The sequence below is a fragment of the Pongo abelii genome, chromosome 2 (genome assembly GCF_028885655.2).
Source record: "Pongo abelii isolate AG06213 chromosome 2, NHGRI_mPonAbe1-v2.0_pri, whole genome shotgun sequence".
Classification (NCBI taxonomy): Eukaryota; Metazoa; Chordata; class Mammalia; order Primates; family Hominidae; genus Pongo; species Pongo abelii.
In genome coordinates, this window is record NC_085928.1 from 73,652,439 (window position 1) to 73,680,196 (window position 27,758).

Consider the following 27,758-nt stretch of genomic DNA (forward strand, 5'->3'; position numbering starts at 1 on the left):
TTCTAGGGAAATAAATGCTAAATCATACATCCAATTGGCCACTAAGGGTTGGCTATACAGAATTATAGTATGGATATGGAGAAAATGCTAATTGAACTTTTCTCAACAAATAAAAATATACAAAATTATTTCTCCAATAGCTTTGATAAGTATTGACTTATTTAATGGGCAGATGATACCAAACTAGCAAAAAGCTTTATGCTAAAAATGTGCCTTTGTGGGAAAACCAGCATGTTTGGTACTTAAAATATTTTCATTCTGAACTGAAGTCAGTAAATAGGCATGTCTTGCAACTTCATTTGCTTAGCAGGGTCTTGGTTTGATTTTTAAAAACTGGATCATAAAATGTTTTACTAGCACTTGCCACTTAAAGTCCTAAATTTGGTGTATTGTGACCGTTAACAAGTAGTAGCATTTCCCCCGCCCCCAAAAAATCACAATATCAATTGTGGATATTTTAAAAGTTTATTTCTATTTTAACTAGCCCACAGACCCAATTCTTTGAGGGCTGAGCTGATTTCCGACAAATGGTCTATAGACCCTCCTCTTGGAAACTTTCTATCCCCTTCCAAAAAAGTCTGCACCTTCCATCATGATGCACATTTTAAGTTAAAATTGCCAATACAACCCTTAAAATGCAAGTTTATTGAATAAAGCTGAGAAGAGCAGTAAACAGACAAAAAATGCATCCACCTAAATAAAAAAATTCACATATTTACATAGTTCAGTAACTGTTAAAAGCTTTCACATGCAGAGGTTAATGCACAGGAAAATGTTGGTAATAGCGTCTGGATGTCTTGAAATGCTGAAAGCAATGTATAGACACACAAACACATTAAGGTTTAGCTATAGGTCAACAAACCTATGCAGTCCCCACAGAGTCACACATTCTAGTTCCAATTCCTCCTTTTAGGCACAAGCAAGTTGCCACATTCTTTGTAATGGTTCACGCTGACCATTAATGGTGTTGAACAACAGTAGCAAGTTTAAATGTCCCTTCATTTACAGAACCTCCATCCCACCAGGGAAGTATGCAACATGCTTCAAAGAATAAGAAGAGAAATTTAAAAGCCCAGATTCTACTCATAAAAATATGAATGGAGAAAAGCAAGTAGTGTCTGTGCAACACAGTGCAGTATATTGTACAGAATATTTTTAAGGCCATGGCAGTCTATAAATTAAAACTGATACGCATTAAAAGAACTTACTGTTGACTACACTCTGAGTGCTCAACACATTTGGAAATGCAGTCTACATAAGTGCTGCTTAACAAAAGAAACAAAATCACACACAGTGTGAGGCAACACATAAGCAGGTGTACCATAGAGTTTTATCTACTACAGTTGTCTATATGAATAATAATTTACAAATGAACCAGTATTAATATGTCCCTTTATGTATACGGAAGTCGCTAAACTACAAAACATGTCCATTTGAAGTTTTTAGACATCTCTGTATCATAGAAGCAAACAAACAGCATCAGTTCCTCAGTTCTCTGTATGACTGATTATTAAACAACCTGTAGACGTCGAGCATGATTACATTAGATAAAGCAGGCAGGTCTAGAGTTGTCACAATAATCAAGATGTCTAATGGCACCAGACAAAAGAGTGCCAAACCTTACATCAATAAGAGAGAAAAATAAAAATTTTTTATTTGTTTATAAGTATCTTTTGTGCTGAAAGTCAACTTTATGACTGGATATAAAAAGTCAGGAGTTAAGAGTGTCATGCAGCAGCACTGATTTAATGACTGGAGATAGAACAAACAGATGTTTGAACAAAGACTGACATTCTTAACAGGTTTTATTATATTGGGTGGAATGCTCTAAATTCATGAACGCTTTTGGAAAATCTTCAATTCTCAACCCCTTAAAAAAGTATCCTGAATCAGGAAGAAAAAACAAGAGATAGAAATAATGATCTGGACAGATACAAAACAGGATGCTTTAGTTCCTCCCATATCCCAACTGCCATCTGGTGAAAAAGAGTTCTCAGAAAGCAGAATATCTTTAATATTCATCAGGTAGAATCTCACCAGTGTAAAGAACCAACATTGATCTGGTGCCTCCGCTCACTCTCTGCAGACCATTTTGGATTCCTAAGATGTAATTATACATTTCACATGCATTTGTGAGATAAAATAAACATTATGTTTACATATATCCCACATGAGTCATTCACGCTTAAAGGTTTTCTAAATACTGTGTGTGGCACTAGAAACTTCATGCTGTATCAAGTCAGTGTCAGTATTAAGCTACTAGACTCTATAATGAAATATTATAGATAGACATTTACTGAAAACCAATATAAAAATCTGGCCCAGAAAGACCAGAATGGAAATATGCAATTTTCTTGATTTAAGATGGTCAAAAGTATATGGATTTTTTTTTTGTTTTTTTTTTTTAAAGCTCTACACATGGTTTAAGACAGGTATGTGTAAGAAGCCTTTTTGTGTGTGCTGACTTTATCATGACAACTCTAGCTGATTCTTTATGAAGGATTAGGGATACTCATCTTCAGCAGTGCACATGAGAAAGAAACTCTGAAAAAGGCAATTTCTTGGGTTTAGGAAGGACCGTATTCTGGGAATTACTTCAGAGGAACGGACAATAATTCTAGGATTATAGCCAAGAAGGACTGGAAGACTTCAGGAGATGCTTCAGCTTCTTCTAGATTTTGAATGCTGAATAAGCCACTGAAGTGTGATATCTAAAGATAGAGGGGAAAAGCGAAGACATTAAAGTTAAAAAGGTAAACATCAAACAGAGACAATATTTAAAATGCAGCTAATTCAAGGCACATACTATGCCTGACCTCTTCTGCTTTTCTGCATCTGTATTACCATACTCCATTACCTGAACTTAAAGAGAATATGAGGAATTATCAGAGACTGAAGGGTTTTCTGATTTAAAAATTAAGTTGTGTGTAGGACGGCTGGTGCCATCTTTTATGTGTTGCCCACACAATCAATCAGGTGTTGCATGCAAATTGCCAGGAAGGCAAAAAAAAGAAAGGGAAGAACTCCTGTCTGCCCTCAAGGCGCTTTTAAGTATAACACACAGAAAAGATGCAGTAATTATTGGGGCTTGGGGGCCACCCCACAAAACTCCAGGTTAAAAAAAAAAAAAGGCAAAAGAATGTTAAAAGGCATGAAACATTGTGGAGCTCTGGATGGATTGTGAGTGATACAATGTGACTAAAGCAGAGGGATGGGAGAGGAGGCTGTCACTGCCAAGGCTGGTGCAGGGTTCACACCATGCCCTTTTGACATATGGGGCTGGATAATTCTTGTCCTCACTTCTTCAGAAGGGTACATGAGAGTCTATTAGAAGCACCACTCTATTCTCCAAGCCTGAAAGATGAGGGTAAATTCACTACCAGTTTCCCAGCTAACATGCATTAATGAAACAACACAAGGCTGAGCTATAACAAACGTGACCTGTTCACCACTGTGGAAACAATGATTTCACCCAACTACTGAAGAAGCACCTCTGCACCTTAAAATAGGGACAACAGTGCACAATAAAAGCAAAGCCACACTCATTTGAACTGAATGGGAGAAAGGTAAATCTGAAGTGAAATAACCAAATTTAAATATTTAAGAAATTCACGGCCGGGCACGGTGGCTCACACCTGTAATCCCAGCACTTTGGGAGGCCGAGGCAGGTGGATCACCTGAGGTCAGCAGTTTGAGACCAGCCTGGCCAACATGGTGAAACCCCATCTCTACTAAAAATACAAAAATTAGCCGAGCACGGCAGCGGGTGCCTGTAATCCCAGCTACTTGGGAGGCTGAGGCAGGAGAATCGCTTGAACCCAGGACGCGGAGGTTGCAGTGAGCCAAAATCGCGCCATTCCACTCCAGCTGGGCCACAAGAGTGAAACTCCATCTCAAAACAAAAACAAAACAAACAAAAAGAAATTCACTAAAAAATTACACAAAGCCTTTGTGGATACTGATAGAAGTTCATATCCTAAAGACAAATGGATCTTTATGAATAGGCAAAAAGACAATAGAAATAATATACTCAGATGAACTGATTTACAAAATACTTATTTCGAATCTTATTAGACTGGATCAGTTTCCTTGGGCTTGATAACACTTTAAGTGAGCCAGGAGTTCTAAAATTACTACTGAGCCATTTAGCAAACTATAAAGATCAGCCTCAAATAGCGCAAGAAGTCCTCACAGCTCTACTGTACTTCCATATATGAGCCCAAGAGATTTTTTTTTTTTTCAGGAAAGTATCCAACTAGTTTGTAACAATGGAAAAATAGAAAACATATAGGGAGTAATGGATTTACAAAATAGCACAATGGACTAAAAATTACGGTTAGTGTAGAACAGGATTTCTCAACCTTGCCACAACTGACATTTTATGCTGGATAATTCTTTGCTGTGGAGGCTATAGTATGTTTAGCTACATTTCTGATATCTACCCACTAAATGCCAGCATCACCCTCCTAGTTATGACAACCAAGAATGTCTCCAGACATTGTCAAGTCTCCTGGGGGAAAAGCTCCCCATTGAGAACCACTGATGTAGAAATAAATGCTCTCATGGGGCATATCTTAAATTTTAAAAAGAGTTTTCCCTGCCATATAGAGAAAAAACTTTTAAATCAAGTCTAAGTAACCACAAGTGCTTGACAAGTCTGTTCTCAAATAAATGCTCCCAATGTAACAAGTTAATTATTCTATCCATTTATAAAGGAAAATTTGTGTCTATCAGCTGTTACTAAGGCTGAGACTGCCCTGGATGGTCTTTAAACGAAGCCCAAAATTAGCCAGAACTATCCACACTTTAAACTGAATAAAGCATGTTTGTGGCTGGGCGTGGTGGCTCATGCCTGTAATCCAAGCACTTTGGGAGGCTGAGGCAGGTGCATCACCTGAGGTCAGGAGTTCAAGACCAGCATGGCCAACATGGTGAAACCCTGTCTCTACTAAAAATACAAAAATTAGCCAGGCGTGGTAGTGGGCAACTGTAATCCCAGCTACTCAGGAGGCTGAGGCACAAGAATCACTTGAACCCAGGAAGTGGAGGTTGCTGTGAGCTAAGATCTTGCCACTGCACTCCAGCCACGGCGACAGAGAGAGACTCCATCTTAAAAAAATAAAAATAAATAAAGCCGTGTTTGCAGGTGGGGTGGAAGGTGAGTTAGGGAAGGATAGACTGGAATACAAAAGCTAAAGAAAAAATATCAGCGTAAACTTTATAAATATACTATTCTGGTACTATTTATTACATTTTGTTCCAATACATTCATTTATCAAATCATCTCAAACCAAATTAGTTAAGAAACTAAAGTTGAGCCATACATACTTATTCTGTAACGATACTATGCTAGAATGTTTAATGTCCCCCTAAAAAGTCATGTCCATCCAGAACCTCAGAATATGACTTTTACTGGAAATAGGGTCTCTGCAAGTTATTAGTTAAGATAAGGTCATACTGGATTAGGTGGGCCCTAATCCAGTGACTTGAGTCCTTAGGAAAAGATAATACACTGACACAGAGACAACTATAGGGGAGAAGCATGAATGTGAGGCAGAGAATGGAGTGGTACATCTACAAGTGAAGGAACCACCACAAGCTAGAGAGAGGCAAGGAGGGATCTTCTACAGCCTTCAGAGAGAACATGACCCTGCTGACAACTTGATTTTGGACTTCTAGCCTCTAGAATTTTGAATGACTTAAGTTTCTGCTGTTCTAAGCCACCTTGTTTGTGGTACTTTGTTATGGCAGTTCTAAGAAGTTAATATGGGCATTTCTAAGAAGTTAATATGGGCATTGAGTAAATGAAGGGTATTTTGGGCTTATAATTCCAATAGAGTGCTAACATATTGCAGTAATATACTGGTTCAATAACTGAAAAATTGTTGTAGTGCCTGTAGACTAATTTTTGTAAACTCTTATTTCAAAAATGCCATTTTGTTATAAAGCACAGCTAGATAGTAGCTCTGCAAAAATTAACACAATAAATTGGTATCACATAATCTTAACCTCACGACTTTATTGCATTCTCTTCTTTAAATAGCACAAAGAAGATTCAGGATGTTATACATTAAGTCCTCACTTAACATCATTGATAGGTTCTTGGAAACTGCCACTTTAAGTGAAATGGTGTATAACAAAACTATTTTTTTTCTCATTAACATTGTAACGCTGAACGAAATGAGGGCCTACTGTATGTCATTTCACTTAAAAGTGCAATTTCCTCTTTTTAAAAAATTTTTTGCTGTTCAAGAGTTTGATAACATATAGGCCGGGCTCACACCTGTAATCTCAACACTTTGGGGGGCCGAGGCAGTTGGATCATTTAAGGTCAGGAGTTCAATACCAGCCTGGGCAACATAGAAACCCTGTCGCTACTGAAAATACAAAAATTAGCCAGGCGTGGTGGTGAACGTCTGTAGTCCCAGCTACTCAGGAGACTAAGGCACAAGAATCGCTTTAACCCAGGAGGCAGAGGTTGCAGTAAGCCGAGATCATGCCACTGCACTCAAGCCTGGGTGAAGGAGTGAGACTGTCTCAAAAAATATATATACATATAATATTATTATATATATTCATATGTTATATATAATATATATTTTTATATATTATATATTACATATAATACATAATACATATTACATATATTATATTATATATATATTTATATGAGAGAGAGAGAGATAACATTGCAATTTCAAAGAAGCCACCATCAATGATGTTAAGTGAAGATTCACTATATTTATTGTCAAAAGGTATGTCTATCCTTTTTTCTCAGGCAAAAGCAACAGTATTCTGAAAAGGAAGTCACTTAATGAGAAATCGAGACAATAAGCTGTAAGAAGCATAGACATTCCTTCCAATGATACCCATTTCTTCCAAAATTACCAGTCATTTCTTACCTATATTATCCTTTTCTTTGCAAGAAATTGAATAGCAGCAAATTTCTCTATCCTGAATAGCAGACAGATTCCTATGAGAAGAATTAAAAGGATAAGTTTGTGCTTAGAACAGCTGTCATACTTATCACTTTGTTCAATTTTACTCATTAGTTTTATTACTGTACTGAAGAAATCATTGTAGCAATCCTAAAATGTTAGGATTCGCTTCTCTGATAGGCCAAGTTTATCTACCTAAAAAAAATGGCTATGATCATTAGGAATAACATAACAAGTGGGCAAAATATGGTAATTTAGAAGCAAATTATTAAAATAGCATATTCAAGACATACATTTTTTCAATTAGCTGTTTCTCATCCAAGGCATTAGGAAGATCTCTCTTGTTTCCAAGCACTAGCACCTAAAAAGAAAAGATATTAAGAGCACACTTTTATGTAAGAAAAAGTCACAGAAGTTTATCATCTTGATATGTGAAGACACAAAAATAAGATGTTAACACATTCCACAATATTAAGGCATATTTGTGTAACTGGTGGCCTATCTCATTCATTTCATTGCTCACACTGGTATTCACTTAACTCCTACAATGCAGGTGCCCTTAATTCAGTATGTGGCTGCCAACTTCTATTTAAAATATTCTGAGTCTATGCTATGTATGCATTCTGCTATTCTTTTTTTTTTTTTTTTTTTTTTTTTTTGAGACAGAGTCTCGCTCTGTCGCCCAGGCTGGAGTGCAGCGGCCACTCGGCTCACTGCAAGCTCCGCCTCCCGGGTTCACACCATTCTCCTGCCGTAGCTGGGACTACAGGCGCCCGCCACCATGCCCAGCTGATTTTTTGTAGTAGAGACGGGGTTTCACTGTGTTAGCCAGGACGGTCTCAATCTCCTGACCTGGTGATCCGCCCATCTCGGCCTCCCAAAGTGCTGGGATTACAGGCGTGAGCCACCGCACCTGGCAGCATTCTGCTATTCTTAATACAGGTTTAGTATCTCTTATCCAAAATACCTGGGACCAGAAGTGTTTCAAATTTTGGAAATTTTTTGGATTTGCATTATATACTTACTGGTTGAGCATTCCTAATTCAAATGCAAATTCCTAAATGTATTCTAGAGACTGGCCTCTTCTCAGTTTCCCACTTCCTCCCACCCAAAGGCCTTTGCCTGGAACTCTCTTCCCCTCCAACTGTCATATACCTCACATTCGTATGCATCCCTTGGATCTCAGCTCAAGCATTACCTCCTCATGAATCCCTCCTTCTTCCCTCAAACTAGATCACATCTCCCCTCTAAATTACAACTCTCATATCCCCTTGCACCTTTCTTCCTAGCACTTAAAGCTGCATTATTCACATGTTTTCAGAGTATCTACCTTTCCCACTAAACCATAAGGTCCATGACGGCAAGGAGTATGTTTCTACTGATTTCTGTTCATCACTATATCCCTGGGCCTACACACTGCTCCTGCTGCATAGTTTAGTAGATATGTGGTTATGAGATTCATATTTAGCACAATGTCCAGTATATGGCAGATACATGGTAAGCAAGTTTTCCAGATTTTAAAAACAAACACATGTTACTGATTTCAAACATAATTAATATCACTGCATAATTACCATAATTAATATCATTATATAATTACAATGTAAGATAACAAGTATTCCATACTTACTGGAATTCCTTGTAACTGTGGTTTATCTAGAAGATTATGTAGCTCATTTCGGGAAGCTTCTATCTTTTCACGATCTGCAGCATCTATCATGTAACTTAAAAAAATGAAGTGATCTCAACATACCTTCTCTGTATGTCTTGATGATGACAACTAGTATTATTGATTTTTAATTTTCGTAAGATTTACATTATTGAAATTGTTAACCAAAATAAACTATGTCGTAAGGAAAGGCTCAGTACCCTTTAATACTTTTTAACTAGGCTGTTTTTAGAGACTAATACATGATAGTAAAACATGTATACCCCTTAGCTCTTAGCTCCATAAACAAAAAACATAAAGATCTTATTCTATGATTAATTTTTTTTAAATCCCATGTTAATGGAATTACACTAGGATATTAGCTAAGAAAGATTTTCACTGCCTGAGATAAAAATTGAGCCTCTGGAAATACTAAAATAAACTTTCTTCTTTCATGCCTAAATTGATTTAAAAGCAAACAAACAAACAAAAAAAAACCACTTACACAATAGCATTGACTCCTCTGCAATACCGCTCCCACATGCTTCGAAATCGGGGTTGTCCTCCTATGTCCCAGATCTTTAAATCAAAACAAGGCAATTCTTAATAAAGATATTTTAAATGAATGATTGAAAGAAGAAGTAACAGAAGAAAAGAAAGATCAGGAAGATATATTTATTTCTACAATGTTAGAGGCAAAGTGCTCCTGAAAAACTTGACCTCAAACAAGCTCTTAATATGGGAATTCTTGGGGCCACTTCTAAACTTGAAGTCCGTATTTAATACATTTACAATACATCTAAAATTTTGCTTGAGCAAAGATTTGGTTTATGTGCAACAGTTTGCCTGTTAACTAACATACTTCTATTATTGAAAACATATGTCTTTATGACAACAATTTAAAAGCTACAAGACCATGCACCTTCCAGATTTGAATGCCAAGACAGGAAACAACAATTCAGAATCTATTAAGTCTTAATTGTCTGATTTGTTCTACATTAATGCCTAACCTTTTAAAATTATCCTGTAAATAAGTAGCCAACATTTCCACATAGGTGTTTTTCTTGTATAAAATTATTTTGGTCGGGCGTGGTGGCTCACACCTATAATCCCAGCACTTTGGGAGGCCAAGGCGGGTGGATCACTTGGGGTCAGGAGTTCGAGACCAGCCTGGCCAACATAGTGAAACCTCACCTCTACTAAAAATACAAAAAATTAGCCAGGTGTGGTGGCAGGTGCCTGTAATATACTCGGGAGGCTGAGGCAGGAGAACCACTTGAACCTGGGAGTCAGAGGTTGCAGTGAGCTGAGATCACACCATTGCACTCTAAGCCTGGGTAACAAGAGTGAAACTCCATCTCAAAAAAATAAAATAAAATAAAATTATTTTATCCACATGAAAGCCACCATCCATAATCATTTTATTATTGTGTCTACTCCGTAGGGCATCACACTAGACACTGGGCTACATTAAAGTATCAAGTCACAGTATTTATCTTCAAGAGGCAAGAACTGATAACAAGCATAAAGAAACATGCACTTGACTAAATCTGGAACTTCATTAGATGAGCCACAGAGAAAGTGAACAGCTTCTGTGAACCACAATAATTGGGCAAAATGGACATTAAGGCTCAGGCCATAGATTTGATTTTTGAAAAACAAAATAGATTAAAAATCTATTCTTGGCCAGGCGTGGTGGCTCACGCCTGTAATCCCAGCACTTTGGGGAGGCTGTAGCAGGCAGATCATTTGAGGTTAGGACTTAAGACGAGCCTAACCAACATGGTGAAACCCTGTCTCTACTAAAAGTACAAAAAATTAGCTGGGTGTGGTGGCACAAGCCTGTAATCTTAGCTATTTTGGAGGCTGAGGCAGGAGAATCACTTGAACCGGGAGGCAGAGGTTGCAGTGTGTAGAGATCGCGCCACTGCACTCCAGCCTGGGTGAAAGAGCAAAACTCTGTTTCCAAAAAAAAACAAAAAACAAAAACAACAACAAAAAAACCTATTCTTTTGAAACATGCACATTCATTACTGAAAAACTGCAAATTTTCAGTAAAAACACAGAAATTAAACAGAAAAATTTCTAGGGGTCTATGCTAACAATTTAAATTGCGTATGGCAAGAAATAACTTACCTTTATTGTGACGTTACCTTTAGTTACCTTCCTCATGTTGAAGCCCACTGTGGGTATCATATCTTCACTGAATTGACCTGACTGAACAAAATAAAACATTTGAAGTTAGGCTAATCATTTATAATGACACTGCATAAACTTCTAATATCAACATTGCATTTGTAAACATTTTAGTAAATATTTTTTTACCATTGGTAACAATCTACTTTAAGAACATGTTCCTTATGGTCATAATTCTTGAAGAGATGCATTATTTTGTCCCAACAAAGACATATTCTCCCATCTAAAAAAGATATTTTTGAAACTAATGTAATTTTTTACACATTTCCTTATGCTAAAAAAATTTTATATTACAAATACATATGAAAATTTTTAAATGTGTTCACCTAGATGTACATTTTCACAAAGTAGATGAAATCAGAAATAAAACTTTCAGCATTTAAATTATTCTGACAGTAACTATTAAAATTCACTGCTAAATAGCACTTCCAAGTCTGTCTTTTAATAAGGCTTATAAAATATTTTGTCATACAGAAGTTTTTCCTTTTATGTAATCAATTTTGTTCTCTTTTTGGTTTCTTATCTCAATGTCACGAGTATTGTTTGCTATGGCCTTATGCTAGCCACATACACATGTATTCCAAAATTGTCTTAAATCTTGAGCACAACGAATTCCAACTGTACAAATAACTTCCTCTACAGAACACGAATTGTGCCTCTTTTAACTGTTCAGTGGAGTCTTATTAACTTCAGAAAAAAATGTTAACACAACCATAATCACAACTTTCACTTATATTAAGACATTATAATTCTCAGGACTTTCACATGTGATTATATGTGAAAATCTAGTCATTGTATCAAAACTAGTTATATCAAAACTAAGCCATGATAAAAGATAAATGGCCAATAAACTCATGAAAAGATGTTCGACTCACTAATCATTAGGGAAATGCAAATCAAACCCACAAAGAGATACCGCCTAACATCCAGTAGGATGGCTACTATTAAGAGGGAAAAAAAAAAAAAAAAAAAAAACAAAGTAAGCACTGGAAAGAATGCAGAGAAACAGGAACTCTTGTATACTGCTGGCAGGAAGGCAAAATGGTATAGCTGCTATGAAAAATGGTATAGCAGTTCCTGAAAAACCTAAAAACAGAATTATCATATGATCCAGCAATTCAACTTCTGAATATACACTCAAAAGAAATGAAGACATTTTGCTAAGTGAAATGAGCCAGAAGTCTCTCTCTCTCTCTCTCTCTCACACACACACACACACACACACACACACACACACACTGTATTTCACTTTATGAGGTACCTAAAATAGTCAAATTCATAAAGACAGAAGATATTAATTTCCTTAATGGGTATGGAATTTCAGTTCGAAAAGAACAAATTCCTAGAAGTGGACAGTGGTGAAGTTTACACAGTGTGAATGTACTTAACACTACTGAATTGCACACTTAAAAATGATTAAGATGATACTTTGTGTTTTGTGTATTTTACCAAAATTTTTTTAAAAACTAGTCATCATATAGGGAGGGACAATTATCATTACCATTTCATAGAACAGGCAGTAGAGTCCCAAGGTCACACGGCTAAATCATGATTATATTTTTCTTAAATATTTTCATTGTAATTATATTTATTGTGATAGGCTTTAATCTCTGAGGAGAGATCTACGTGAGATAATGCTCATTTATTTCATATCATTAAGTGTTTTACATAATAAAGAGGCAGGAAAAATAGTAGCTAAAATTTTTAGGTACCAAACTTTACAACTAGCTTGCATAGAAAGCTTTCTAAAAGGCAATACACACTCAGCTAACTTCCCACAAACAACCTATAGAACATGATTTAATGTGTTCTCAATGTTTCAGGGTCATTTTATCTATTGCAAAACAAGAAAACTAAATTAGATAACACTCAAGGGCCCTCCCTGTTGGAGGTAAAGTTTTATGATTATGAACATCAACTACAGCACCACTTCATAATAAAATAATGTAGGGGGCTGCAGTAAACTGGGGTACCCTCGAGCTTTCTCAGGGGTTCATTTATCTCTTTTCTTTACCTTGGCTGACACTAACAACTTTCCTGTAATTCAGCTGCTACTGCTAACATGCAAAAACCGAAAATTAGCTAATCAAGTCCTTGAGTTTTTACTCCAAAATTCTTGAGTACAGCAAGATATTCAATAAATATTTGTTGAACAAACTAAGAGTTATTAGGGCCAGGCATAGTGGCTCAAGCTTGTAATTCCAGCACTTTGGGAGGCTGAGACAGGCAGGTTGCTGCGGCCCAGGAGTTCAAGACTAGCCTGGGTGACACATGGCAAAACCTTCTCTCCACAAATACAAAAATTAGCCAGGCATGGTTATATGCACCTGTGGTCCCAGCTACTAGGGAGGCTGAGGTGGGAGGATTACTTGAGCCTGGGAGGTGGAGGTTGAGATCTTAAGAACAATATGACTTTAAGACAACATTGTGCCACTGTACTCCAGCCTAGACAATAGAGTGAGAGCATGTCTCAAAAAAAAACATAGGCCATAAAGGAGGAAAATGCTGGATCTCTTCTGCCAATAAAGTGCTTAACTTTGATGCATGAATTTTGTGCAATCATTCCTTTATGGACCTGGAAGTATTTTCTACTTCTTTCCTAGTGTCCAATCTTAATCATCACTTTTTGAAGCTTGTGTTGAACAACTATAACCACTCAGTTGGCAGTTGGGCACTAGATACCTGAGAATTTATGTCTGAGCTGTCAAGAGGCTGCTTAATTAAGACTACAGGTTTGGGAAACAGATGTTTAGAAAATACTACTTAGTGGTGTATCATTCTACTTATTTTAACAAATTTAACAAACACATAATACTAAGCACTTAATATTCATCAGCATAGTTTAATCCTTATAACAACCCAATGAAATGAGTAGCATTATCTTCATTTCTCAGATGAGAAAAACAAGGCAAAGTCAGATTAAGTCACTTGCCTAAAGTCACATTGTTCTTAAGATCTGGATAATTGTGAGTTAATCTGACTTGGTGGGGGAAGAGTAGAGAAATAAAAGTAAGTAGTCCCTCCTTATCCTTGGGGGATACGTTCCAAGAACCCCAGTGGATGCCTGTCATCACAGATAGAACCTAACCATATGTACACTATGTTTTTTCCAATATATACATACCTATGATAAAGCTTAATTTATAAATTAGGCACAGTACTCTTCTGCTTTAGGGTCATTATTATTTCAGAGGTTGATCATAGGTAACTGAAACTGGAAAGCAAAACCATGGATAAGAGAGACTACTGTATGCTTTCATGCCTGCCTTCTTAAATGCCATGATCACACGTGGCACTCGCTGTGATTTTGTGATGGCAGATGGAGCTGTCACTGTCACAATGCTTACCCTCCTATAAGCCAAAGTTGCAAGGCAGTGTACCTGGAACTTGGCTGAACAAAACAAATCTGAAGCAAAATAAGATGGTGAAAAGAAGACTATTCTCAAAGTCAGGGAATCTTATTAACAATTACGCTACTTACTAACTAGATGCAAGTCACGTGACCTTGGGATTCAGCTTCCTTATCTAGAAAAAGGAAATTGGAAGAGTATCTCCAGTCATTTCCAGCCCTAACATTTATGGTTTTATGTTCTATTCATAGGCCGTTCATTTAAAATACAGGTAAGCAAGGAGATGAATGCTACAACAGCAGAAAAATGTGGCTTTTCCCAAATTCATTAGCATACCAAAGGCTAAAGCAGACCTTCTCCCAGAAAGTTCTATCAGTGCCAACTCCACTTTGCAGCACTCACCTACATTTTCTACTAGAGATCTCAGAAATGAGACAAATGGAAAATGGTGAAGAACGTACAGAGAGCAACCAAAGTTAACAGCAGGAAGACTGAAGACATGAGGTGGTGAACCTCCAGTAATGAAAGGACACTTTACTAAAGATATCTTAAGACAGCCGGGCGCGGTGGCTCACACCTGTAATCCCAGCACTTTGGGAGGCCAAAGCAGGTGGATTGCCTGAGGTCAGGAGTTCAAGACCAGTCTGGGCAACATGGTGAAACCCCACCTCTACTAAAATATAAAAAATTAGCCAGGCATGGTGGGGCGTGCCTGTAGTCCCAGCTACTCCAGAAACTGACACAATCGCTTGAACCCAGGAGGTGGAGGTTGCAGTGAGCTGAGATGACACCACTGCACTCCAGCCTGGGCCACAGAGCATTACCAAAAAAAAAAAACCGAAAGATACCAGCCAGGCGCGGTGGCTCACGCCTGTACTCCCAGCACTTTGGGAGGCCGAGGCGGGCAGATCACGAGGTCAAGAGATCGAGACCATCTGGGCCAACATAGTGAAACCCCGTCTGTACTAAAAATACAAAAATTAGCTGGGCATGGTGGCGCGTGCCTGTAATCCCAGCTACTTGGGAGGCTGAGGCAGGAGAATTGCTTGAACCCAGGAAGCAGAGGTTGCAGTGAGCCGAGATCACACCACTACACTCCAGTCTGGTGACAAAGCAAGACTCCGTCTCAAAAAAAAAAAAAAAAAAAAAAAAAAGATATCTTAAAACAATAGAAACGGGTGAGGGGGCGGGTGCAACTATTCTTTGTAAACAGGTTAATATACCAGAGATGTATTGTGCACTGACTGCTTGTAAACAGTGATATCTGACACTGGAAAGAACACAGTGAAATCCTCTTCATATGTTCTAGTGCTTTCAAAGTAGGTAGTACTAAATGGATTAGGTTAGATTTCACAATTGTTCTTTTAAATGAAGATATGCAGAAAGCAAGCTATTAACAACAACATGGGAAATGAAGTTTCTCTTTGCTTGACCTGTCCATCTATAGCAGCGGTCCAATCCAATACAATAAACTTGAAAAGACAAATAGAAAAATACCTACTTTAACAAATGTCTCATGGTTTTTTTTCTCTAAGAATCATTTTTTAAGGTTGTGGTTATCAAGCCACTTTGTGAAGACAGAATGAAGTATGGAGCATGACAAAGCCTCATACCAGATTTTTTCTTTTGGTACAGTACAGAAGAAGCTACTTTTCACATGCTAAGCAAGTGGTCTTTTCTTTCTTTTTAAAACAAAACACACTAGGACTCAATTGTTTAATTCCAAAATTCACACACTGGGCAAGCAAGAGGATATGACCAACTAAATACCCAAATTAGTCATTTTTCCTTCTAAGAACTTTTAATTCATATATGAAGTCACTATAATTACCAATACTCATTTTTCAAATTAGTATTATGCTTTCTGTATTTCTGTAGTAAGTAGAATTTTTTTATTTCAATTTACATTAGTAAGAAAAAGAATTACAAACAATTTTTTTTTTTGGCTAGCAAAGCACTTAAAAGGAAGGTAATAAGATACTCATCTAGGGGGAAATTTTGATGAAGAGCAAGAAGTTTCACAGTCTGAAAGTATATCCCCAGAAACTGATCATTAGCTGCAAGATGGGAAAAACTAGTATTATACAATGGAGAAATCAGGCAACACTTTGTGTGATCAAAATTAATATCTCAATGATGCTCAGATTAACATCATGTGCCTACAGACACCACACCATTAGAAGGACACAATATCCCCTATGTAGTATTCCAGCTGAGAATATATAACAGAATCTAATCATCAGACAAACCCAAAATGAGGAACACTCTATTTAAAAGAAGGATTATGTGTGAATTTTTCAAAAATGTCAATGCCAGAAAAAGAAAAGCTGTAGAAATGTTTCAGATTAACGGAGGCTAAAGAGACATGACAATTAAAAGCAGTACATGATCCTAGACTGCATCCAAAAGGTACCAGATCCTAGCTGGATCCTGTACTGAAGGACAAAAATGGCAACAAATGATATTATTGGGTCAACTGACAAAAACGGAATAGATAAAATCTATGATGTATCAACTTTTAAATGTACTAAAGTTGGTAACTTAACTATACTCATGTAAAAGAATATCCCTAATCTTAGAAACTACATACTTAGAAAACAAGGGCCTCACCCTCCAATGTTTCAGAAAATTGAATGCTGTAAGGTGATACAAATACACATCAGAAAGCAAATGAGGTAAAATGTTAACCACAGTTTGATCCTAGAAAGGGGTATGAGTGCTGTTTGCAATGCATATATTTCTGCAACTTTTCTATAAATTTTAAATGATTTCCAAATAAAACAAATTTTAAACAGAACTAATCAAATACTACCTTATTCTTTATTATATCAAGTGCATCTCAAAACAGAAGATAAATTAGTCATGCCACTACCACCTATTACCTACTACAATAATAATAATAGTAAAATTCATGAACAGAATCAATCATAAAGAATTCTGACAATTAGTTGAGGAAAAAGTATAAGAGTTATAACTAAAGTTAACCCTTGAACTACATAGGTTTGAAGTGCATATGGGTCCACTTACATATGGATTTTTTCCAACCAAATGCGGATCAAAAATACAGTATTCATGGGATTCAAACACCTAATATATGGGGGGTGGGGAACAATTTTTCATATGTGCAGGGCCGACTGCGGGACTTGAATACGTACAGATTTTGATATACAGAGGGGGTCCTGGAACCAATCCCCTGCATATACCGAGGGACAAAGTATAATAATATTCTATTCTTTATTTTCCTCTTTTTTACAGTATTTATTGCAAACACATACATGATATTCAAATATGATATTCCCTTTACAGCACTCTCTTTTTTTTTCTCCCAAGACGGAGTTTTGCTCCTGTCTCCCGGGCTGAAGTGCAATGGCACGATCTCGGCTCACTGCAACCTCTGCCTCCTGGGTTCAAGCGATTCTCCTGCCTCAGCCTCCCAAGTAGCTGGGATTACACGTGCGTGCCACCATACCGAGCTAATTTTTGTATTTTTAGTAGAGACGGGGTTTCGCCATGTTGGCTAGGCTGGTCTCGAACTCCTGACCTCAGGTTATCCACCCACCTCGGCCTCCCAAAGTGCTGGGGTTACAGGCATGAGCCATGGCACCTGGCAGCACTCTTTTTAAAGTGCTAGAAAATATGTTCATAATCATTCACTACAGTAACATTTCAAGAATCATATATACAATGTTCATTTTCTCCCAATTTCAGAACACTATGGACAATCCTTAATTTCGCAAAGATCAATAATTTGATCTGTTTGATATGCAAATTTGGATTTACTTCCAACCACAGACATAACTCCTTCCCAAAGGACTTTAGTTAAAAAGGACATGTTAAAAGATTCAGCGATATTAATACAGAAGCAGAAAACCAAAAACTGCATATTCTTACTTATAATGGGAGCTGGTCAGGCGTGGTGGCTCAAACCTGTAATCACAGCACTTTGAAGCTGAGGCGGGCGGATCACCTGAGGTCAAGAGTTCGAGACCAGCCTGGCCAAAATAGGAAACCTTGTCTCTATTAAAAATAAAAAATTAGCTGGGTGTGGTGGCACACACCTGTAGTCACAGCTACTTCAGAGGCAGAGGTAGGAGAATCACTTCAACCAGGGAAGCGGAGGTTGCAGTGAGCTGAAATCACGCCACTGCACTCCAGCCTGGGTGACACAGCAAGACTCTGTCTCAAAAAAATAAAAATAAAAAGTGGGAGCTAAACACTGAGTACACACAGACATAAACAGAGGCCCAACAAACATGGGAGACTGCAAAAAGTGGGGAGAGAGTAAGGACTGAAAAACTATCTATTGGGTACTATGCTCACTATTTGGGTGACAAGATCAGTAGAAGCCTAAACCTCAGCATCACATAATATACCCATGGAACAGACCTGCCCATGTTCCTCTGAATCCATAGTAAAAATAAAAGATTCATTTGGGCAGTTAAGTCTTATTACTAAAGAATAAAAGTTTCTCAAAACTTCAATGGATTTATATTTGTTTCTAAAGAAAGTGCTCTTCTGTAATTATCACAGTGAATTAAGTAGCATGCAAAAATTTTAAACTAATACTTCAAAATTCCTTAGGGATATAATTAAGTAAGGCTTCTTTTACCTGATGGCCCAAATTCTCCCCATGGGCCAACATCCCAGATAAACCAAAAACTCAGAAATTATTTTTCTGAAGCAAATCAAATAAAACCTTCTACAAAGTCGTAACATTCCAAGATTGTCATTTAAAAACTGACACAATGTACAACAATACAGACTCAAACAAATCTAACTCTTCCAAAAACACTAGCCAGAAAGATAAAGGCAACCTTAGATTCTTCTAAGAACAGGCACCCTGTGTAGACTGTGGCCTGCATGACAACGTTTCATCTAGCTTACTAATCCAAATGGACTGACTGTGGCTCCAACCTGAGTTCAATGAGTGACATTCTCTTTCATCTGTGGCATCTGCATAGATGAAGAAGTGGCTATAGCTCTCATACTATGCATTTATGAACTCTGGCTCTAGTTATTCTAAGGTAGACAGGCCAATTGTAAAAGACTGCTACACAAATGATCCAGTCCAGTGATTAGCAGCCGATTTACACAGCTGCATTTTGTGTACCTTGACAGCATACACAGATAACAAATCTATGCCAAACTGATTTATAAACACCTATTGCTGTTCACTTTTTCCTGTGGTCTTATAAACTCTTAAAGCTACTTGTCTCTGCCTCTATGTACTCACTTAGCCACCAGTCAGTAATTCAACAATAAAAAGGAGAGAAACTAGGAAACAAACATACAAATATCACCCAATAAATATAAGCTATGCAAAACAGAGGAGACTGTATGAGGTGACTGAGTATCCAAGAAGGCCTTTCTTGAAGCAGTGACATTTAAGGCCCTAAGGACTAACTTAAATCAACACGTAACAATAGGAATGTTTCTGTAGAGTGGCTACCCACTGTGCTACTTGAAAATGAGTCAAGAAATCTAAATTTCAGTCCTGGCTATGTCACTTTTGATTATATTAGATACAGAGAACTCTAAACCCTCTTACTCAATCACAATGCAGAGGTGTTGTCTCCTTTCTCCTTACTGCCACTTCTCCTAAGTGCCTATACTAACTCAAACCTCAAGTGTTTACTGCCGGCTTTGCTTCTTTTCTTCTTTCCTGCTCCCGAACAGCTGGCCTTTAGATGAGGCCTTTGCCTCATCTATGAGACAAACAGACCCACTCAAACCCTTAAGATGAAATATTTAACTCTTAACTGCTGTACTGTTTTTTGCAAACCACTCAAGCATTGCCTCTCTGATGTCAGTGGGGCTCTTGATACACTTCAGACTGAGGACCACACCTTAAGGCAAGACTGCAAGTTTCAGTGTTAATATTGCTGGGTTTTTGTTTTGTCTTTTTTTGATGTTGTTGAGTTTATGGTAATCTGGCAAACAATCAGATTTGCCTTAGGGGACAGGGGCTGAATCATTTATTTTTTCAAGATAACTAGTGGTAAAGGCCGGTACAGTGTCTCACGCCTGTAATCCCAGGCCATGGGAGGCCAAAGGGGGTGGATTGCTTGAAACCAGCCTGGGCAACAAAGCAAGACCCCGTCTCTACAAAGAATACAAACATTTGCCAGGTGTGGTGGGGCATGCCTGCAGTCCCAAGCTGCTTGGAAGGCTGAGGTGGGAAGATGGCTTGAGCCTGGAAGGCAGAGGTTAGAGTGAGCTGAGATGGTGCCACTGCACTCTACCCTGGAGGACAGACACCTGGGGGACAAAGCCAGACCCTGTCTCAAAAAAAAAAAAAAAAAAAAAAAGCACTAGTGGCAAGTTTTATTTATCCTGTCAGGATATATAACATCCCAAATAGTAGCAAAATGGTTTTTTAAATAGTTCTTTTTGAATGGGAACAACGAAACTCAGTGAAAAACTCATTACATTTTCTTCAGCATTATGCTATGAAAATTTAATACAGAGGATAAAAATTCTCTAGATAATTTATTAATTGTTTTTATTACAGGGGATCAACTGGTCATATCACATCTAGATAACTTTCTATAAAGCATAATGGCATAGGAACTCTCCAACTACTAATTACTGCTGTCGTTCCAATTCTTAAAATTCTAACTCACCTGAAACAACTAACTCTACTGCCTGCTAATACAAAGGGAGCTACTCTGCAGCAACTTCCTTTACAAAGACAACTCTTGAGGATTAAAATGTTCTCCAAACCACAATTTCAATTAGGAGCCTGAAAACTCATTCTTGCTTACCTCTATTCCTGAAAAACAGTCATTTTAAAAGGTCTCTAAAGATTATTTCATATGATCATTATACCTTTCATTAACAGCAGTCTAATAATGGTGCTACTAAATCCATATCCAAAAAACTGCTGAATAAAAATTCAACTTGCTTGTCTGTGATTAGTTTGCTAGTGAGTATCCCTTGTCAACCACCCAGCAGTTTCACTCAAATATTCAGAAACATTGATGAGCCAACAGCAACATAAAAAGGGACACTAAAAGAAATCTTAGTGCTAGAGAGCTCAAGCAAGTAACACTTTTTGTCAACTTGTGAAGTCACTAAAGTTATCTGGATATATTTCCCGTGAAAATCAAAGGTCCGCCATAATCCTTAATAAACACCTGCATTTTTATATAAAAAGATGATTACCGTTCACATGCAGGCTGCGTGGGGTTCTAAAGTAGGGAGCATGAGTGTTGAGGTTATTAGTATACCAGTCACATTTTCAGGCCTTGATACTATTGTCCTGGTTGGTCTCTAAACATTTGTACTACTTTTTGAATGTTTGCGTTTCTAACATAAAAACTTTTTAAAATTAAGAAAATAACTTTATTCAGAAGTTTATTTTCTTCTTTCTCGGGAAAACTGGGTATTTTGGGAACTAAAATGAGAAAAAGACTTGTCATTGTGTGCCCTTCTATGAGTACAAATGCTGCTTGTTCAAAAAAAAAACTGTAAAAAAGTTTTTCTAAATCTATTTTTCTAGGTTTCTATTACTGAACTTAAAAAGGGGGATTTCTAGAGCTACCCAAATGATCTTAGTAAGATATGTACGTAACAAAAATCCTTCAGTCTTTTTTTTCTTTTTTGAGACGGAGTTTCACTCTTGTTGCCCAGGCTAGAGTGCAACGGCATGATCTCGGCTCACCCCAAACTCCGCCTCCCAGGTTCAAGGGATTCTCCTTCCTCAGCCTCCCAAGCAGCTGGAATTACAGGCATGCGCCACCACACCCAGCCAATTTTGCATTTTCAGTAGAGACAGGGTTTCTCCATATTGGTCAGGCTGGTCTCCAACTCCCAACTTCAGGTGATCCACCTGCCTTGGCCTCCCAAAGTGCTGGGATTACAGGCGTGAGCCACTGCACCTGACTTTTTTTTTTTTTTTTTTTTGAGACAGAGTCACTCTGTCACCCAAGCTGGAGTACACTGATGTGATCATGGCTCACTGCAGCCTCAACCTCCCGGGCTCAGGTGATCCTCCCTCCTCAGCCTCCCAAGTAACTGGGACTACAGGCACACACTACTACATTTGGCTCACTTTTATATTTTGTACCAAAATTTTGTGTACAAAATTTTGTATTTTGTACCAAAAATACAAAATTTGAGCCAGGCGTGGTGATGCATGCCCGCAGGTAGGGTTTTGCCATGTTGCCCAGGCTGGTCTCGAACTCCTGCGCTCAAGTGATCCTCCAGCCTTGGCCTCCCAAAGTGCTGGGGTTACAGGCATGAGCCACCATGCATTGCTGTCCTTCAGTTTTAGAAAAACAAATAAATCCCTTACGGAGGAAGACTTCAGCATATACTACAAATTTGTAAGCCATAAACAACAGAATGAATTTCGTATTCATTAAAATTTATTCGTATTCATTAAAAAGCCTAATCTTTATCGAGACGTATTAAAGTAAGACAGAATCAAGGGACTAATAAAATAAAATTTTAAATGTCATTTATAAAGTCTACTAAAATAGTTACATAACTGATAAACAACCATTTCAGTATAACATAAAGAGTTTCAGTGGCTCTAGAATTACCGTAAGAGACCCTATTCATTTTTTCAGGTAATAAATGTTAAAACACAATGATATACAGGCAGTGTTATTCTGGTGGTTATAACGGACCCTGGCGACAGTCATACTAGGTAACAACTCTGACGTTACCTCTTGCCTATCAGTGTGCCCTTCTTACACATTCCTTAACTTTGTAATGCCTTACTTTGCCCAAATATAAAATGGAGATAACCACAGTCTCTACCTCACAGAGCTGTTTAAAAGTAAAATGAATTAAAACACATACAGCATTTTGAACAACGCTTGATACAGGGAAAGCATTCAATGTTTGCTACCATCACCCAGGGTCCATGAAATGTGACATTACCTGTTCCTTCCATTGAATACCATTACCTGTTCCTTCCACTGAATACAACTAAAACCCTGGACAGAATGCATGCCCCAGGCTGGGCGCGTGGCTCACATCTGTAATCCCAGTACTTTGGGAGGCCAAGGTGGGAAGATTACTTGAGGTCATAAGTTCGAGACCAGCCTGGCCAACATAGTGAAACCCCACCTCTACTAAAAATACAGAAATGAGCCGGGAGTGGTGGCAAAGTGGTGAGCACCTGTGATCCTAGCTACTTTGGAGGCTGAGGCAGGACAATCATTTGAACCCAGGAGGCGGAGGTTGCAGTGAGCTGAGATCGCTCCATTGTACTCCAGCCTGAGCAACAGAACAAGATTCCATCTCAAAATAGATTAAAAAAAAAATAAAAAAGCCATCTGAGGACTCTGAAAAGTCAATGGTAGCAGATAGATTTGAGAATGGAACTAGAACTTGAAGCACAATCAATCTGGTGCTCTTTCCTACTTTTGCTTGTTTTCTCCCTATCTGCCAGTCTGGATACAAAGGCAGCCCAATTTCTAGAAACGTATACCAGCCATGAAGAGATAAAGCTCCAAGAGGAGATTTATCTTTCTGGTATAAGGTATGTGTGTGTATATGGGGGGCGATAAGGTTGGGAGTGTGAGGAATACAGAGTGGGAGAAATCCATTATTTCCACCCTCTCTCTTGCCATTGCACCCAGACAAAACCAAGCCTGGAAGCTGTGCACACTTAAGGCAGCTATGGACCAGCTGTACTTACGGAGAAGAACATCCTCTCTGACCAGAAAACTGTGGTCTAAATAAAGTGCTTTGGGGAGGGGAGGGAGTAGAGTGGTATGGAGAAAGAACTTGTGTTGTTTTGGAGTTTTTTTTGTTTTGTTTTTTTGTTTTTTTGCGATTCCTTCTCCTACCTTGTGGCCCCTGAGACAGATTCAACTGAGGGAAAGGCAGGAGCCTCAAGCTTTCCAGGCTCAGGACCAGGAAGTGGGAGATGGGAGACTAAGACAGTATCAAGGAAACTCAGAAGGGAGCGAACTAGAGTAATACATCTGATAAAGTTGTGTATGAACTCCTGGGCTCATTCCCAAGCTGTGACATATGGATCTGATCCCAAACAGCACATCAAAGGCTTTGAGAACTAAACTATAAGGTAGACCATCACCCAAGTTCCTGGTTGACCCCTGTGTGGCACATAGACAGAAATGACCCAAACAGCACCAACAAGGCTTTGAAAACTAACACCGTATTAGAACCAAAGCCCATAGAAGGTGGGTTGGATCTTGTGGCCCAAAGTGAGTTAACTGCCTGCTGTAACAAAATAAAATTAACAAATCAATATTCTCCACAGGATTTAAACAAAACCTAGAGTGTCGCAGTACTCAAAGTACCCAAAACAACTGAAAAATGAAAAAGAATAAAAGAAGAATCCAAAAGTATCCAAAATAACTGAACATATGAAGAATCATGGGTGGGCACAGTGGCTGGCTCATGTCGGTAATCCTAGCATTTTGGGAGGCTGGGGGCGGGGAGGGGGAACAGGGATCACTTGAGGTCAGGATTTCAAGACCAGCCTGGCCAACATGGTGAAACTCCATCTCTACTAAAAACACAAAAATTAGCTGGGTGCGGTGGCACATGCCTGAAATCCCATTTGAGGCTGGGCATGGTGGCTCAGGCCTATAATAAAAGCACTTTGGGAGGCCAAGGCAGGTGGATCACTTGAGGTCAGGAGTTGGAGACCAGCATGGCCAACATGGCAAAACCCCATCTCTACTGAAAATACAAAAATTCACTGGGCATGGTGGTGTATGCCTGTAATCCCAGCTACTTGGAGGCTGAGGCAAGAGAATCGCTTGAATTTGGGAGGCAGAGGTTGCAGTGAGACAGGATCATGCCACTGCACTCCAACCTGGGTGACAGAGTGAGACTCCGTCTCAAAAAAAAAAACCAAACAAACAAACGAACAATTGGAAAAAAAAAAAAAGGCAGTAAACTCTGGGGAAGAGGGAGAGACTGATTTCCAGGGTTACAACATTATTAGATTCAAATTTCCAGTTTTCAACAAAAAAAATCACAAAGCATAAAAGAGACAGGGAAGTATGGTCCATTCAAAGGAAAAAAAATTAACCAACAGAAACTGACCCTGAGGAAGACCAGTAAACAATTATCTTAGGCCAAGTGCAGGGGCTGACGCCTATAATCCCAGCACTTTGGGAGGCTGAGGCAGGCAGATCACTTGAGGTCAGGAGTTTAAGACCAGCCTTGGCCAACATAGTGAAACCCCATCTCTAACAAAAATTAAAAAATTAGATGGGCATGGTGGTGTGCACCTGCAGTCTCGGCTACTCGGGGTGCTGAGGCTCAAGAATCACTTGAACCTAGGAGGCGGAGGTTGCAGTGAGCTGAGATGGCGCCACTGCACTCCAGCCTAGGTGACAGAGCAAGACCCTGTCTCAAAAACAAAAAACACACACACAAAAAAATTATCTTAAAGGTACTCAAAGAACAACAACAACAACAAAAAAAAAAAAACAGAGAAAAATGCAAGAAAACTATGTACGAACAAAATAGAAATACCAATAAAGAGGTAGAAAACTGAAAATGATGCCAAAAAGAAAGTGTTCAGAGTCGAAGAGTACAATAAAGCAAATGAAAAATTCACTAGAGGAACACGAAGGCTGATTTGACCAGGCGGGGGTGGGGGGGCGCGGGGAATCAACAAACCTGAGGATAGGACAAATGCAAGTATTCAGTCTGAGTCAGAGAAAGAAAAAAAAAAAATGAAGAAAAGTGAACAGAGCCCAAGGGACCTATGGGATACCATCAAGAAAGCCAACGTGCACACTGTGGAAGTCCTAAAAGAAGACAAATAGGAGGCAGAGACATAATTTGAAGAAATAATGACCCAAAACTCCCCAAATTTGGTGAAAGACATGAACATAAACATCCAAGAAGCTCATCAAACTCCAAGTAGGATGAACTTAAAGAGATCTATACCAAGACAAATTATAAACAAGCTATTAAAAGACAAAGACAGACATAATCTTGAAAGCAGCAAGAGAGAGGCAATTCATCAAATATAAATAATCAATAGTAGCAGCAGATTTCTTATCAGAAACTTCAGAATTCAGAAGGCAATGGGCTAATATATTCAAAGTGCTAAATGAAAAAACAAAAACTGTTAACCGAGGATCTTATTTTCAGCTAAAATGTCCTTCAAAAGTTGGAGAAAAATTAAGACATTCCCAGATAAACAAAAGCTGAGGAAATTACTACTAGACCTGACCTGTAAGATAAAATAAAGGGAATTCTGCAGGTTGAAATGAAAGGATGGTAACTTGGGCCAAGCGCAGTAGCTCATGCCTGTAATCCCAGCACTTTGGGAGGCTAAAGTAGGAGGATCACTTGAGGTCAGGAGTTCGAGACCAGCCTGGCCAACATGGTGAAAACACAAGTCTACTTTAAAAACAAACAAACAAACAAAAACCACCACAAAAATCCACCGGGCATGGTGGCATGCCCCTGTAATCCCAGCTACTCAGAAGGCTGAGACAGGAGAATCGCGTGAACCCGGGAGGCAGAGGTTACAGTGAACCAAGATTGCGCCACTGCACTCCAGCCTGGGCAACAGAGCAAGACTAATCAGAGACAGAATGTAGAATAGTGGCTGCTAGGGTGGCGGTGGGGTGAATGAGGAGTTACTGTTTAATGAGTACGGAGTTTCAGTTCTACAAGATAAAAAGAGTACCTGGAGATGGATAGCAGTAATGGTTGCAATCAATATGAAGGTATTTAACATCACTGAACACTTAAAAAATGTTGAAGACACAACCTGGCCAACATAGTGAAGCCCCATCTCTACCAAAAAACAAAAATTAGCTGGGCATGGTAGCGGATGCCTATAGTCCCAGCTACTCGGGAGGCTGAGGCACGAGAATCACTTGAACCTGGAAGGCAGAGGTTGCACTGAGCCAAGATCGTACCAGTGCACTCCAGCCTGGGCAACACAGTGAGACCCTGCCTCAAAAAAAAAAAAAAAAGTTATTTTACCACAATAAAAATTTTTTTTAAAAAATGAACAAAACTGTGAAATGAACAGGATCTGGGGGACAATATAAAAAGGACTAACAGTCATGTCAAAGTCCTGGAATAAAACATAGAGTAATTCAGGAAAAAATACTTGAAAAAAATGACTGAAAATTTCCAAAATTTCCAAAGACAAAATTACAGTACAAACACTAAGCAGGGTAAGCAGAAAGAAATCCACATCCAGATATATCACAATTAAACTGCCATAGCCAAAGACAAGAAAATATCTTGAAAGCAGCCAAAGAGAAATGATGCATGACATTAGAGAATAGCAATTTAAATGACTACAAATTTCCCATCAGAAACAATCAAAGCCTCTTCTGAAGTGCTGGAGGGGAAAAAAAAAAAGACTATCAGTCTGAAATTCTATATTTAGCAAAAATATCTTTTAGGAATTAAGGTTATAAAGACATTCTCAGATGAAGGAAAACTAAACTAAACTAAAATCTGTAGCCAGCAGACGTGCTCTAAAAGAAATGTTAAAGGAAGTTCTCCAGGCATAAGAGAAACTACCAGAGGGAAAGCTGGGACTTCAAAAATGAAGAGAAATCAAAAGAAATGGTAAATACCTGGGTAAATATAATAAACTCTTCTCCCCTTAAATACTTTAAAATGTTTGACGGCTGAAAGGAAAAAATTTTTTTT

General features: G+C 38.4%; 1 protein-coding gene across 1 annotated transcript in view; it reads right to left on the bottom strand.

Moving 5' to 3' along the window:
* Positions 1-446: 446 nt before the first annotated feature.
* Positions 447-27,758, bottom strand: part of ARL8B (ADP ribosylation factor like GTPase 8B) — a 58,583-nt gene continuing 31,271 nt past the window's right edge. Inside the window, 6 exon segments of the mRNA NM_001133089.1 lie at positions 447-2,711; positions 6,903-6,973; positions 7,232-7,299; positions 8,569-8,662; positions 9,092-9,165; positions 10,723-10,803. Coding sequence (NP_001126561.1) covers positions 2,662-2,711; positions 6,903-6,973; positions 7,232-7,299; positions 8,569-8,662; positions 9,092-9,165; positions 10,723-10,803 — 438 coding nt within the window. The 3' untranslated portion in view covers positions 447-2,661.